The sequence below is a fragment of the Podarcis pityusensis genome (assembly GCF_964106645.2).
Source record: "Podarcis pityusensis genome assembly, chromosome: 1".
NCBI classification, from domain to species: domain Eukaryota; kingdom Metazoa; phylum Chordata; class Lepidosauria; order Squamata; family Lacertidae; genus Podarcis; species Podarcis pityusensis.
Window position 1 is genome coordinate 105719936 of NC_138028.1, and position 16939 is coordinate 105736874.

Below are 16939 nucleotides of genomic sequence, written 5' to 3' on the forward strand. Positions count from 1 at the left end.
CATCACAGTTTTCCTGAGCTCTGGCATGTTCTTACATTTTGGTTACTCCTTAGTCCTGATTCTGGCTTGCACCTTTCTCCTCCCTCCTGTTTTGTGTCATGGCGCTGTCACTGTCTCCAGTCCTGGCTGGTTCCACATCTCTTAGCTCCAGGGTCACTTCAGGTTGCTGCCACTAGCCCAGCCCTTACAGGGCCACAGCAGGTATCATCACCATCGTGATTTTGTTTGCATCCTACCTTTCCACAAAAAGAATCATGCTCAAAGCAGCTTACAGCAAAGAAACCAAGAGTAAATCTCAAAAAGTACTTAGAGGTAATAAGCCCAGCCTGGGAAATGCCTTCTGCTCTCTGAGAGTAATACAACCCTATATATTCAAAATGGCAAGTAAAGTAAAAACAAGCCCATCAAAATGCAGCATGTAAGTTCAGTTGCATCACCCTATGGTGATTGACTGTGATGGTGTTGTAGAGCAGCAGAAATAAAATGAGCAGTTCCCTCTGCCTGACCACTGTCCCACAGAAACTGAAGGGCTTGAGGCATACTGTCAGAGCTCCAGTTTTGAGACTTCTTTTTTTTAAAAATTAATATTTATTGCATTTTAAAGGGTTACAAAAAGAAAGAGTTAAAAAACAGCATATTTAAGAAATACAAAACATCACATCACGATAATATAAAAAATAGAAGAAACAAGAAAAAAAAGAAAAAAAGAAAAAAGAAAAAATACAATAAATCTTCCCATAACTTATCTTTCATTTGCTTATTTCCTTGACCTCCTCACACCTCCCTTTTTTGTATTCTAGTTCAATTAGCTATTTCAGCAAATCCTTTCCATCTTTTCCAGTTTTTGTCCTCTATTCTATCTTAATATAATGTAACTTTACTTTCCCTCCTTCACCATTTAGCAATCTATTTTTCCTTAATCCTTTATAGCATTTCTGCTAAAACCACATTATTTCATTCCAACATCCTTCTAACATTCCATAATTTTACAGTGTTTCTGTAAATAAACTTTAAATTTCTTCCAATCTTCTTCCACCGACTCTTCTCCCTGGTCTCGGATTCTGCCAGTCATTTCTGCCAATTCCATGTAGTCCATCACCTTCATCTGCCATTCTTCCCAGGTGGGTAGATCTTGTGTCTTCCAATACTTCGCGATAAGTATTCTTGCTGCTGTTGTGGCATACATAAAAAAAGTTCTATCCTTTTTTGGCACCAATTGGCTGACCATGCCCAGGAGAAAGGCCTCTGGTTTCTTCAGAAAGGTATATTTAAATACCTTTTTCATTTCATTATAAATCATCTCCCAGAATGTCTTAATCCTTGGGCATGTCCACCAAAGGTGAAAAAATGTGCCTTCAGTCTCTTTACATTTCCAACATTTATTATCGGGCAAATGATATATTTTTGCAAGCTTGACTGGTGTCATGTACCACCTGTAGATCATTTTCATTATATTCTCTCTTAGGGCATTACATGCCGTAAACCTCATACCTGTGGTCCATAACTGTTCCCAGTCAGCCATCATAATATTATGTCCTACATCTTGTGCCCATTTGATCATAGTTGATTTCACCGTTTCATCCTGAGTATTCCATTTCAACAGCAAGTTATACATTCTTGACAAGTTCTTAGTTTTGGGGTCTAACAGTTCTGTTTCCAATTTTGATTTTTCCACCAGGAAGCCAATTTTTTTATCCAAATTGTACACCTCCATTATTTGGTAATAATGGAGCCAATCTTGCACTCTATTTTTTAGTTTTTCAAAACTCTGCAATTTTAATCTGTCTCCTTCTTGTTCCAAAATTTCCCAATATTTCAGCCAATTGGCCTCCATATTAAGCTTTTTCTGAGCCTTCGCTTCCATTGGTGACAGCCACCTTGGGGTTTTATTTTCAAGCAAGTCCTTATATCTTATCCAGACATTAAACAGTGCTTTTCTGACAATATGGTTTTTAAACGCTTTATGTGCTTTAATCTTATCATACCACAGATATGCATGCCACCCAAATACGTTGTTAAAACCTTCTAGGTCCAACACATCAGTATTTTCAAGAAGCAGCCATTCTCTCAGCCAACAAAACACGGCCGATTCATAATAAAGTTTAAGGTCTGGCAGGGCAAATCCACCTCTTTCTTTAGCATCGGTTAATATCTTAAATTTTATTCAGGGCTTCTTGCCCTGCCAGACAAATCTAGAAATATCTCTCTGCCACTTCTTGAAACAATCCATTTTATCCAAAATTTGCAATGTTTGGAACAGAAACAGCATCCTTGGCAATACATTCATTTTTATTGCAGCAATTCGGCCTAGCAATGATAACTTCAGATTTGACCATATTTCTAAATCCTTTTTCACTTCCGACCAGCATTTTTCATAGTTATCCTTAAATAAATTCACATTTTTAGCAGTCATGTTGACCCCTAGGTATTTTACTTTCTTGACCAATGTTAATCCTGTCTCCTTCTGAAACCTCTCTCTTTCAATCCCTGTCAGATTTTTCTCTAAAACCTTAGTTTTCATCCAGTTTTGAGACTTCTTGTACCTTACACCCTCTCATTCACGTGCATGAGCCTTTTGCTTTTATTACTTCAGATCAACATATACAATGAAGGGTCAGTGTTTACACCTAAGACCAAAGTGCTAAGACATAGGCAGTATGCTTTCCATCCATTGGTCTTTGCCTTCATTGTTGCTTCTCTGTAGCCCCGTTTCATGGCTATATGCTGGTAGGTTATATGTACTGGAAGAGTAGCTTGGGTGCCCTTCTTTTTACCATAGAGAGAATGTCACTTGTGAGCAGAGGGCCCCCATGCATACAAGTCATCCCTCTCAAAAAGGGAGGGAAGCAATCATGCAAATAAGATTTCTCTGTGATTGGTTATTCATGGGAAGCACCAGCTCATAAATGCCATTATCTGAATGGTTGTGTGTGTGTGTGTGTGTGTGTGTGTGAGAGAGAGAGAGAGAGAGAGAGAGAATGGTGCCCATGTCTTCAAGCCAGCAAACAGTTCCACCACTGGGTACTGCTGCTGCATAAACCATAGCTCAAAATCTTCTAGAGCTCTCATCTAGGAGAAAAGTGCTTCCCCCCGTTCTATCAACTACAGCATTGTGGTTTTAGATCCATGTACAAGAAATTGTGCGGGACGCGGGTGGCGCTGTGGGTAAAACCTCAGCGCCTAGGACTTGCTGATCGCATGGTCGGTGGTTTGATTCCCAGCGGCGGGGGGCGCTCCCGTTGTTCGGTCCCAGCGCCTGCCAACCTAGCAGTTCGTAAGCACCCCCGGGTGCAAGTAGATAAATAGGGACCGCTTACCAGCGGGAAGGTAAACGGCGTTTCCGTGTGCTGCGCTGGCTCGCCAGATGCAGCTTGTCATGCTGGCCACGTGACCCGGAAGTGTCTGAGATGAGTGCACAACCCTAGAGTCTGGCAAGACTGGCCCGTACGGGCAGGGGTACCTTTACCTTTTTTACAAGAAATTACTTTGCTGATTAATCTAGAAAATAGAACTCTGTGGCCATGTAACTTATCAAAAGCCTACGACCCAAGGAACTCAGTTCAAGCTTAAGACATAGAGGAAAATACTTGCATGCAGTTCCCAGTTATGAATCTAAAATAATGAGCAGAATTAAGTGGAATAATACATGTTCTTGGGAAAAATCTGAGTGCATATGTTCCATTGAAACCATTGAATAATTCACAAGAAGTAATTATTCATCTTGCATGTGTGCTTGCACACACACACATTTGCAATAGACGTCTTTTGACTTCAACTATCATGCAAAGAAGGAAAACAGCACATTTCCCGCTCCCTACATCCTGTTTGGTTTCTGCTTCCTGCATACCACTTAAAACAGTGGATACCTGAAAAAAATTGCCTAGACAATTATGGAGACAAAAGAAGAAACCAGTCTAACCTGCTCTGGTATCAAATATACAATGCATGCGTTGTGATAAATCAGTGGAATATATTCAATAACAATCAAATGACTTAAGGCTTAGTACTGCATTCTCAGCTCTTCAGTTAGGCACTTTAGAGTACATGTTTATAATACCCAATAGAATCAAGTAATCAGATCATTGAAATAAAGCATCCATCCTTCATTTTAATGCTTCTATGATGGGTTTTTGTTTTTTTAAAGTAGAACCATTATATTTATTGCATACATCTCTAAACAGATTTTAAAGAAAATGAACTGATTTAAACTTTTTAAAATATATAGAGAGAGTATAACGGATAATTTCAAGGATTCAGACAGTATTGTTTGTATAAAACAGCACACTAACTGGATTTGTCTCTTGCAAGATTTTACAATCCTGTAAAGTGATTGTGCCCACCAGTTTTATGAGCACTCTCAAGGTGGAGTCAAATACATCAAAAGTCTTGGCCCTAAATATGTCATATTTTATTTAGGTTATTTTAGAAGAGGAATATAGAAACCCAATACAGTATTCCATTGGCATAAAATATAAGATGATATACATATATAAATTTAAAGCAGCTTTTATCATGCATGCAGGATTTGGCCAGTTTTTGGAATGTATTTTAAATGCATGCATCATTTAGATGTATATTGAAGTATGAAGATTTCTGTTTTTTATGTACACTGCCATGGAACCCATATGTGGATAAAGGTGCAGTTTAGGTGTCTTAAATAAAGAAATAAATGACCAGAAATTGCATGTGCAGGCAATCAAAACTATGATGCCTAATTATGCACCTTCAGCTTATAGTAAATAGAATATAATTATGTCTAAAGTGTATGGAGGATATGTGCTATAGTGTCACTTATTAAATTCCACAAAGCATACATTAAAACAAAAAAACCCTTTTCCTTTCTGTTTTTGTTTTGTTTTTCAACTAGGACCCCTACTATGGCTGGTGGCCTATTTTCTATTGACAGAAACTACTTTGAAGAGATAGGAACTTACGATGCAGGAATGGATATCTGGGGTGGAGAGAATCTTGAAATGTCTTTTAGGGTAACTTTCTATTTTACTTCCTTTTCTGATAACTGGAACGAATATTCTGTTTTTTTTAAAAATGTTATTGTTTACAATAAGGGCACTTTTTACTTGTTTTATCCACATTGCAATTTTTGGTTTGAAGCTAAATTTTTAGAGTTGTGGATTTTTATTTTCTTTGGATGTGATATATGACTATTTGGAAGCTCTGCCTTCTTGAAAATTGTCTTTTATTAATTCATTTATTTATATTATCAAAGCTTTCACTCAAATAATTAATGATAGCAACATATTGAAAAGCATCAAGCTTCTTTGGCTGGAGCTTCCAAATGTTTTTTGTCATGAATTTGCAAAGATAATAATAACGGGGTTCTAAAATTGTGCTTTCCAAATGAGGATCATTATTACAAAGGAATTTAATTTCATTCATGTCCTGGAGCAAACTGACTTAATCTCAGTCATTTGTATGTTTACTGCCCAGGACAAAAATGAAATGGAAATTTCCATGGAAATTTCTTTATTTTGTAAATAACCTTAGCAAATGCATGAAAACTAGAAAACTGAACTCTAGTAGATAACCTGGAAAGTGGAAAGATATGATAAATGATTCAATATACAATCTTGTGCTGCATTATTTAGAATTGGTTTGCATCTGATAGGATAGGTTAGCCCTCATACATGCCTCTCATAGCAGAACTAATTGCCTATTATATCTAGAGGAAGACTAAGGAACCTTTCTGAGCCCAAGGGCCAGATTCCAGCATGGGTGGGACCAATAAAAAATACACACATACACTCCCCATCTCTCCAATGATATCCTCATGGCAGAGTGGAATACACACACAACCTAACTCATTGCTTGGAAGGCAGTATCTGTCCACCCCTCCTGACTGCTGATAGCTCAAAATCTCTCTTATTTATCCCCTGCATGCTTCTTCCTGGGACACAAAGACAGCACAATTTCATCTCCCATGAAAGGCACAAATCTCATCATTTTTAATTTCTTGCACCTCTGTTTGATGGAGCCAGGAAAGGCACAAAAACATGGAGCATTTGGTGCCACCGCTCCTCTCTGCTGCCATTGGCTCCTGCCTAGTAAATGGGGCAGCACTATATTAGATGAGTTGGGAAAGGATGGAAACATCCACTCCGTCTTAAAGTTTCTGACAACCTGTGGAAACTTCCAGTGGCTTGATATTTATTGCAAGCAATGTTGCCAGAGATGGAAAGGCGTCATATTCAAGCACAGCTGATAGTGCTGATGGGAGTCAATATCATAGGGCAGATCAAAATAAAGATCACACAGGTAGGAGAGATAGATCCCATCCACCCACAAGCCATACTTGGGGGAGGACATAGCAGCCAACCTCTCACCTCCTATTAGCTTTGGACATGCACCGAAGTAGTAGGAATCTTTTGGCTTTCCAGTGTCTCCCAGCTTAGCCCAAAGCAAGTGGATAATACTTTCCTTCAGAGGGAGGACACAATAATTCACCTAGTTCATACTCGGGAGCACTGGAAATCTGCTTCTGAGTAACACCCAACCCACTGTAAGGTGTGTGCATGGCCAGAACGTTGTGTATGTCTAATTCTCATGGAAAGCAATAGAATACAAAATGCTTTATATCTGGGCTATTCTTTTAATAGACTCTGAATGCTTACAATTGACATTTTTGCTAATGTGTGGGCGAGAATTTCTGAATGTAACTATTATGTAGGTTTAAACTCTTAACCAGAGATCATCCATGGGGAAACCTAGACATTCAGCAAACCCCTCTTAACCACTCTAATGTAGGGCAGTACACACACACACACACACACACACACACACTATTGCATTGAATGTTGCTGTTAAATCTTCCTTTAATTTAAAAAGCTTTGCTGTGTATAGGCCTAAATCCATATTCCTGGTTATGTTCCCTGTTAATCACTTGATTGGTAGATCCCCTGGCTTTAGAGGAAGAACTGTGCTTTTGATAGGCAGAGAGTGTTACAGTAGGATAGGTTCCTAAGGATTATCTCCTGGAACTAGCAATGAGAAGCAGTGACTCATCTATTCTTCAGCTACGTTTTTTTCCTCCTTGTCACAAGATGTAGCTAATCCTGTATCTTATTATAGCTAATCCTAAACTGATGTGCTTGGAAGGTTAGAGTTTATATCCTGCTGTTGAGCTTTTTTACTGAGCTTCAGAATTCTTGCAGCACAATTATTCACATAATTTTTACTGTATTTCAGATTCTGTACTTAAAACAAAATAACTGGCATTTTAGGGTTTGCTTTTTAAGAGGACTTTAGTGAGGATGCAAAACAGTTTCTGAAAGATGTGTGCAAACTTGTGTTCCTTTTTTTTTTTTTTTGAAATCCTACCTAAGAGACAATGGAAATTATTTGCAAAACTTAACACTGTATAGGATGCATGCATAAAACATCTGAATTAGGATGGATTATTTTACTAAACTATTAACTGAAAGGGGCATGCAGCTCTGGTATGTGGAGCCTTGCTTATTCACAGTCTAATGCAATGTAAGACTGGATAGGCTACTATTATTTCAAAAAACTAAATTTCTATACTGCCCTTCAAAGATCACAGGACTGTTTACAACATAAAATGCCCAGAGAAGCCTATGTTAGCGTAATGATTGAACTGGATAGGTTTATTTTGCGGCTGTGGGCCTGACCTCATGGCCATTGTGGACCTGGGCGGTAGGGGTGCATAGAGGGCAGATGAATACCAAGAGGCATGTACTGGGTTCAAATTAAACCTCAACTTGATTGAGTACAGATGAAACAGGTTTAGCATAAGCATTGGGCATGTAGTCAATGATCAACCAGCCTGTCCATTGGCAGATGCCCCTGAATTGGGCATCTGGACAGGAAGTGCCATCTTCCACAATCCTTTAAGGGGATCCCCTGCCCATCCCCACTAGGGACCCAGCCCAGCGCTTCTTACACCCCAAAGTTGTGATGGTTGCTGTGAGGCAGGCAAAACCTGCAGACCCAGCCAATTGGTCTGTAGGCAAACAGCGATCTACACTAACCCATAAGAAGGTCTGAAACTTCGATTGTCTCATTCCCTTTGGACAACCACAACAAAGTAGGAAGGGTGGGAGGGGAAGGCACACGAAGATTGGAATGCCAAATCCACTGCTCACCCCACCTTTATGCTCTCAGAACGGACCAGGATAGGTGAAGTCTTCACTCAGGCCTGCTGTGAAGCCCCAACTGGCCCCTGAGGTTTTGTGTGTTTTTCCTGGCCCCTGGTATGGCTGTGAGAGCTGGAAAACCACCCCACCTACCACGCCAAGGCCAGGAACACCATCAGCACATCACTGCAGTGCGCTACAGCTGCTACTCCCATCAAAGCAGTGGTAACAGGAGTTCTGTCCCATCCCATTCCAGCTACAAAATCATGTTGGAAAGATGGCTGTACCCCACCACACAGGTTGGTACTGTGAATTCTACAGGATAATTGTGCCCTACTTGTTAAAGGGCAAATAACTTCCATCTCTGTAGCTTACATGGAAAATAATAAGGGCATAACTATTTCATCTTAAGAAACTCTTTTTGCGGTGTAATTTATATTACGTTTGCCTGTTGTTTTAGGCACACAATATATATGCAGGGAGATTGTATTATCTTTGTGACTTAAGACAGCTGAATGTGGTGTGTGATCCATAGATTGGTCCCTCTAAGTGTGTTCTGTTTGTGATGAAAGGAAGGGAGTTGGCGTTGTATGGGTGAATTCACCACTGACAAGTTATCCAACCGCTACATGAACTTGAGTACATTGGTATTGAACATCTTCACTAGGGTTTACAGAGAAATAAAAAATCTCCTTGCGAATTCATATTTAGTGATATTCTGGGCCCACAATTTGCAGTACAATGCTAACGTATCTACTGAGATAAGTTCTGTTGTATTCAGTGTGATGTAATAACTGCTAATTGAGTATAGGATTGCAGCCTTAGTCTGCATTCATGGAATGGCAGAGGACATAGGGTCCCTTTACATATCATCAGAGGTGTTTTTTTTAGTCAGAACTCATCGGCACTCAGTTCCAGCATCTCTCAGGTGGACACCATTTCCATTATAAGAGAACAAAAGAATTCTGACACACTTTTTTCTAGAAAAAAAGCACTGGATATTATATAACACATTGTCTACAGCAGGCATGTTCAACAGGTAGATCGTGATCTACTGGTAGATCACTGGGTGTCTGTGGTAGATCACTGGTAGATCACTGGCTCCCCCCAAAGAAGCTCAACAACTTTGGCTCCCCTATAAAAAGCTAAATATCTTTGACCTGAGCCCCTAAAAAGGGAATAGATCACTGCCAGTTTTTAACTCTGTGAGTAGATCGTAGTGTCTTGGGAGTGGCCACCCCTGGTCTACAGCATCTTAGCCATGCTTTCCTTATCCAGATTCTTCAATAAGTTGTGATTTCCACCCTTTAGAAAAATTTAACTATGTCATTTGCGATGTTTTGCTACATATTTTGTCTGCCATGCTGGTACCTTCATTAGATGCTTATGGCTAAAATATCTCCATGGTGCAATTGGATGATATTCAAGGATTCTTACTAAACTAAAGTAGAACCATTCAGTTTTGTAACATAACAAGACAAGTAGGTATAACTTTAAGCCCCAATACACTCTGTTTGGGTGAAGTATGTAGTCTGAGCCCTTTTAGGATGGGTGGAGAACCCAAATAGTGTTAAAATTTCAAAAATACTGGAGTTTGTAAACATTTACAAGGTGGTTGTTGTTGTTTTAATTAAAAAAAAACACCTGAAGACACAATAAGTTTTCCATGTTCTAAATATATTCTGTGTGGGTTTAATGATTCCAAATTATATACTGTAGTCTGTCACTTTCCGCTTTTCATTGTATAGTCTGTGACAGAGTGAGCTGCTGGCAGGACGTGAAAATCTGAAGCCTAGCTGTGCTTTCGCTTGACTAGGGGAATCTAAGTAACAAATTGGCTTGAAAGGAAATTCTTCCCCTCCCCCACTGCTTGCACAGTTGCCAGGTTTTTGCTTTTGTCTCTTGTTTTGTTTTTTGTTTTTTAAATAAGGACAGTGACTTGTACCAGCAAATCAAAAAGGTACATTGCCCAGCTGCTGGAGAGGAAAACAGCTTAATAATCAAATGAAAGGGGAAGGGAAGATGGCAGATTCATTTTGCAAGTAATAAAATACACCTTGTAGAAATATCTGTGAAATGTGCATGTTTTTAGGGATTGGTGTGGCATTGAGAAGAAACAGCAACAATGTGGAAGAATAAAAGCATGGTTCTGATCTAAAAAGCTGAGAACCTAGAACAGGAGATCTTCCAGGTCATGATGAGTCTTCATCAAGACACCTGTAGGAAATGGTATATTGAGGATCATGTTTTGCATTCCAGCCCCCCAAATATTCCTGTAAAAAAGAAAAAAGAAAGAAAATGGTGGTGGACAAAATGTTCTTAATCTGGTTTGTGTCATTTCACAAGTGTTGACCATCAAGCCCATCCCATCCTGTTTTTGTGCAGACTTTTCAAAGGGGTGGGTGAGAAATCCTTTGAAAATCTGCACACGCCTTTTGTTCTCTAAGCCAGCATTTACCTGACCGTGTGAGCTGGTTGCATATTAGGGGAAATTATGGATCCAGGCCCTACCACAGCACCAGAAGTTAATCTTGAAAGTATATTGAGGGGAAGAGGCAGAGAAAACATAGATGGAAGCCTGGCAGCTTGCTTTGATCTTTCTGGGATTGGAACTTCAGGGTATGGTTGAGGTTTTTTATTGCAGGCATGGTGTGGTTTGAGGGATGTCCTTAGGTGGGAAATGCTCAAATTTATTTTATTTCAAGAAAACAGCTTTTAATTATATTTCAGGAGCAGTACTGCAGCACACTTTGGAAACCCTATTAAGGCATCGCATTGGCTAGCCCTGCAATGCAACTATCCTTACCATACTTGGCCTTCTGCATAGCACCCAAAGGGAGAGTCACTCATATTCACTGGGGAGCAATATACAAGTTCCAAATGTGTCTCTAAATTTCCTATTTCACTGCCAACTATCTGTAAAATTTCCTCAAGCAAAAACTGCTTTTCAGCACAAAGCATTCTGCAGGGTTTGCACTCATTGACTTTTCAAATAATTCTTTCTGATTTAGTTCCATCTAACCCCACTGAACTTTTTGGTGGGAGCATATGTTAAGTCTACCAGCCTACTGGAATTAAACTGTTAATTAAATCCGTAGCAAATTAAACTATTGGCAAGCAGCAGTCACATTAATGTCTGCATATAGTGAGGGGATTTGAAGATCTCTGAACAAATTGGGCTGAAGCCTTGGAGTCATTTGTTTTAGTACACGGATCACCATATTCTCTCTTTGAAATAAAAAGTGCTCTACAGATTCATACCCATGTCCATTTTGACTTAGTCATCTCAAATTGCTACAATGAGGCAGTGGGATATCTAACATTATAACTGATCTCTAAAATATTCCTATGTCTCAACTGATTACTTGAGATGAGAGTTTCATGCTTCCCCAAAAATAAATCTGTACCAATTAAAGCTGATTTTTTTGCAATCTGTATCAATTAGTCATATCCCCCTCACATTTGCAATTTATTCTGCAATTTATTTGTTTTGCTTTGTTTGTTTTATATAGTCTGGTTTTTGTTAGTCATAGGGGAAAGTGACGCACTTTTCAAGCTTTTTTCCTTAGTCATAAGGGCTAAGCCCTTTTTCCTTCTAAAAAATGAAAGCGAAGACATTCTGTAACCTGGATTCTGTGCCAATGCCACATTCTGTGCTTTTTGCACTTCCCTTTTAGAATTACTAGTATCTGCTGAGCTTTCTTAGTAGTAGGACTATTCTCGTCAAGCAGCTATAGGACCAAGTCTGCTGGATCAGGCCAATGACCCATCTAGTCCCATGGGAAACCTACAAACTGGACTTGATAATGGCAGCACTCTGCCCACCTGCAGTTTCCAACAATTGGTATTCAGAAGCATAATGTGTCTAACAACAGAAGGAGAACATAGCCATCATGGCTAGTACCCATTGACAGTCTTGTCCCCCATGAATTTGTCTAGTACTTTAAAAAAGATGGTGGCCATTACTGCCTCCTGTGGGAACGAGTTCCACATTTTAACAATGTGCTGCATGAAGAACTTTTATCTGTCTGAATCCTCCAACATTCAACTTCATTGGAAGACCTTGAGTTTTCTTTAAAGAGAGAGAAATGGATGGCGCTGTGGTCTAAACCACTGAACCTCTTGGGCTTGCCGATCAGAAGGTCAGCGGTTCAAATCCCTATGATGGGGTGAGCTCCTGTTGCTTTGTCCCAGCTCCCGCCAACTTAGCAGTTCGAAAGCACACCAGTGCAAGTAGATAATTAGGTACCGCTCTGGCGGGAAGGTAAACGGCATTTCCATGCGCTCTGATTTCTGTCACGGTGTACTGTTGCACCAGAAGCGGTTTAGTCCTGCTGGCCTCATGACCCAGAAATCTATTTGTGGACAGATGCTGGCTCCTTTGGCCTGAAAGCGAGATGAGCGCTGCAACCCCATAGTGGGCTTTGACTGGACATAACCGTCCGGGGGTCCCTTACTTTTTTACCTCTTTAAAGAGAGGGGTTGGTGGTTGTTGATAGTTACATTTTTATTTTTATTTTTTAAAAACAACACACAAGTGCACACCCCCAAAACCATGCTGTGTCATTTTTCAAGTTTTGCTATGCTCTTGACTTGGCTACTTGCCCTTGAACTATGAAAGTTGTTTTGATATTGTTTTGATATTTGATGATCTCAACTTGTTTACACACACACACACACACATATATATACATACCAATATACGCGTGCATAATTGCTTTAGAAATAATTAAACTCTGCAATCAGTTTCTATAGCAACCTTTCCACTCATACAAATAATCTTTAAATGCTCGAGTCTGTTCTTACTTAACAAAAATGTAGCCATGTTCAGTTGGAATGCCGAGGACTTTAATAGATATTCATTTTCTTTAGAACAGATGCTTGGCCAAGTTCAGCCTTTTAATAGAAGTTTAAGTGATAGTCTGGTAGGATGGTGTGGGAGCAGTTGGAACCAGATTTTTTAAATATTAATCTCCAGTCCCTTTGTGACAAAAAAAGCACTTTAACATACAGCCAGATTTCATTAATCAGGGTCAGAGTGAGAGATGCAATATTTAAAGCACCACACAATTTGAGAGAGCACAAATAGAAATCTATTAACACATATGCCTAGATCACCTAAAAAGATGCAGGTACTTTAGGCCCTTCACAACAGTCTTGCAAGACAAGTGGATTCCTTGTCCTTGGGGCTTTCCCTTTAACTATTGTGCTATGAAAAATTCATTGCTAGCATGGAGAAGCAGCCAAAAATTGTGGTGCTACTTAAGCCATGCAAGGATCCCTCTCTGAATCCTATCACCCAATTGCAATAATTAAGCAAGACACTAACTTATCAGTGCCTTGGTTTAGTGATTAAATCTGTCTATATGCCAATACATTTAGAGGGTGTGTGTTTGTGAAAGAGAGAAGAGAAACGCCTCTTGTAAGATTGCACCTGTTAGCTAGCAAGCTCTCTCCAGCTTGCTGTGTGGTGTATTAGGCTGTGGAACAAGCCATTTGCTTGTGTCTCCGCAGATTTTCTTTCTAAGCTCCATAGGACAGTTTAGCAGTACTGTGATCACAGACACATTTCCCATGAGCCAAGAGCGGATGTATATGACTTGTATTTGATATGGTGACCTTTCATTTTCTGGTGAAAATGGATGTTGTTATATATATCCCTCACGCTTTAACTCCGGTACAGAAGGCAATTATTGGTTTGTGTGAGACAAAATCAAATCAGCATGAAATGTCAGTTGTCTGAAGGCTAGATGACATGTTACAGAAGGCAATGGGGAAACATGTGCAAATCTTCTGTGTCTGCTTCTGCAATAATATGAAACTCATTGTTTTGACCTACAGTGAGATTTGTGAGCTGCAGTCTCACAGGTCTGAGATCTGTGAATGACTCCTGCAAGTGATAGCACTTCCCAATAGAAGTGGGTAGAAACACCTTATTTTGGTGTTTCTCAATTCATTCATCCAACCATTCTGTCCCATTCCATCATCATCAATATCATCATCATCATCATTAAAAACACTCAAAGAGTTTCATTTGAATAATATTTAAATATATATTTTTGAAAGTGCTTTCTTCACAAGATGCACATTTCTACGTTTGCTTCCGAAAATACAAATTTCTAATCATTTCTTATGTAAGGATAACTACATATAATTCCATCAGATGAGATCAGTGCATATCAGAGTTTGCAGAGAATGAGTTCCTCAAGGCCCTCCCTACTTCTTATATTCAGGTCTCTGTGCCACCTGTGACTGAGAACAGATTGGGCCACCAGATCTGGAGAGTTCAACAGTTTAATAACAGCCGTGTCAAGAATTTGCTGTCATATACCCCCCCCCCAAGTTGTGACCTGAGTTGTCCTAAACTCTGCTGAAATCAGTGGGCATCTCACAAGTAAATCAATTTGGTAAAGGCACCTGCAGTTTTACATAGCTGAAATTCAGGGATGACATGCTGCTTGAGTTTCAACATCTCACCCTGTAGTCCTGGTACAGTAAATAAGTCGCAGCCTAAAATTTAATTTGGTGTCTGAAAACAAGCTGATTAATTTTGATTTCCTGTTTGCATTTCAGATCTGGCAGTGTGGAGGCTCATTGGAGATTGTAACATGTTCACATGTTGGCCACGTCTTTCGAAAAGCTACGCCTTATACATTTCCTGGGGGTACCGGTCATGTAATTAACAAGAACAATAGACGGCTTGCAGAAGTATGGATGGATGAATTTAAAGATTTCTTCTATATAATATCCCCAGGTAAGGAAGTATTTCATGATAATTTTGTCACAAGCACGGCATAGTAGAAATGCTGTGTGTGTGTGTATAGTTTAATGGATAACTCTGTGTTGAGGGTTAATTGTACTACCTAATTCAGTCTTAGCACATCAGGAGGAGGTACATTCTTTAATAATAAAACCAGAACCATTTCGGGATTGCTTTGTAAAATAGTGGCTTTAGCAAGCTTCCAAACTGCCAAGATGTCTTTGGCTTTTTCTGTGTTTATACAAGACTATTTAGAATGTAAAAGAGCTCCATTGGTGTTGCATAGCTTTTTTGCATATTAGTTCTGGGGTACACATGTAAAGTAGGAAATATTTTAAAAGATTTTAAATGCTATTCTTCTACAGCTGAATCCAATCTTTTCCCTTTTCAGTTTCCAATACAAAGGCATTATTTTAGTAGGGTTGACAACTTTATTTAAAAGCAATTATTGTGGAAATAACTTTTTTTAAAAAAATCAACAACCTGACAACAAATCCCATTGGCACCACTTTTGAATCCAATGTTGACACGATATCAGCAAGGCTGAGGATATTGTAAATTGTGAAGGATGCAATCCTTTGCCCTCATCCCTGGGAGTAAACCCCTTTAAACCCAATGGATCTTACCTCTGAGTAGAATGTATAGGGGTTGTGCTGTAAGTGAACACTTTTACACAGAGTGCTGATTGAAAGCTAGAGATAAGCAAAGTATACTCATACCTGGGAATAGTTTTGGTTCAATTTTAACTTAACATGCAAATGTAGAGCAGTTCCAAAGCTGGATAAAGCCTAGTTGAGTGACTGTTGGGGATAATGTAAACTTTGCTCTGCTTTCTGAAAGGGATGCCCAGCAGTAGGGTGGCATTCATACTGTCAATACCCCTCCCTCAGTACACCTATGGAAAGCTCCATGGTTATAGATGTTCCATCAGCAGTGTTATCCTAGTGATGCGTGTGGTGAGGAAGGGGTGGTGTGTAGGGTGATGCAGAGGATCCTGAGCTCCCTAATTCACTCAACACCCCCACCTCAGAAGGGCCCAAATGTATGCCAGTTCCAAAGTTGGTATAGTAAGTTCCTTTCCACAGGGAAGATAAATCTCTTTTTAATGGGAAAAGCCACTCCTACCATCCTGCCTTTGGCCATCTGGAAGGACATTGAATGTGACAGTTGTTCTGTCACGGAATTGCTCCTCCACCACAGAATTCTTCCTAAATGTAATTTTCGCTTTCATATTCTTCTTTTGATAAGTTTATATTACATTAAACTGGTAGTTATTTTTTTAAAATAATAATAATAATAATCTAGAATTTCCTTTGCATATTCTTGATGCAGTTTAAGATTCTTGGGAAAACTGTTCTTTTTGCTTCAAGATACCTAATCTTCCAGATAACTTGAAGTAAGGCTGAAACTATTCTTTAGTAAGTTTTCAATGTTTTGAATGGAAAGTGTGGTTCTTTCCTTGATCAAAGACAAGAATTGAAAACTTCAAATTGTAGCTTTGATCAGGAATAAAATAACTGTATTTATCTGAAGTGCCGGTTCTCTGGTAATCGTTGCTTTCTTCCCTATATTTCAAAAGGACACTTGATTGGAGGAAGCTAGGTTTTTTGGCGGGGTTGTAAGATGTTATCAGCTTCATGAGCCAAGGCCTTTAAAGGAGAGAAAGGAGAGAGAGAGATGAGGCTTTGTTACGTTTGTCTGTAGTTTTTCATGAAGATATGCTACAGATTAACATAATAAGGCCACAAGCTTCTGCCATGTAGTTAAAAACCTGTCACATACCTTCCTTCACAAAAGGAAGCTTAAAATGTCAAATGCAAAAACATGCAGTACTATGTGTCTGTTTTATTTTACTATGGCTGGCATATATACCTTTCATTTTTGTACTGAAAAAATAAAATAATCCTTAAAGATAGGGATAGGCAATGTGGTACCATCCAGATGTTGTAGATTCCAGCTCCATCAGTTCCAGCCAGCATAGCCAATGGGATTATGGGAGTAATAATAATAATTATAATGTTGTTGTTGTTTAGTCGTTTAGTTGTGTCTGACTCTTCGTGACCCCATG

General features: G+C 39.3%; 1 protein-coding gene across 2 annotated transcripts in view; it reads left to right on the forward strand.

The window, feature by feature from the left end:
- Positions 1–16939, forward strand: part of GALNT13 (polypeptide N-acetylgalactosaminyltransferase 13) — a 151868-nt gene that overhangs the window by 84544 nt on the left and 50385 nt on the right. For both annotated transcript variants that reach the window (XM_081007477.1, XM_081007478.1), the window contains exons 7-8: positions 4868–4985; positions 14685–14865. In XM_081007477.1, coding sequence (XP_080863603.1) covers positions 4868–4985; positions 14685–14865 — 299 coding nt within the window. The remainder of the gene's footprint in view (positions 1–4867; positions 4986–14684; positions 14866–16939) is intronic.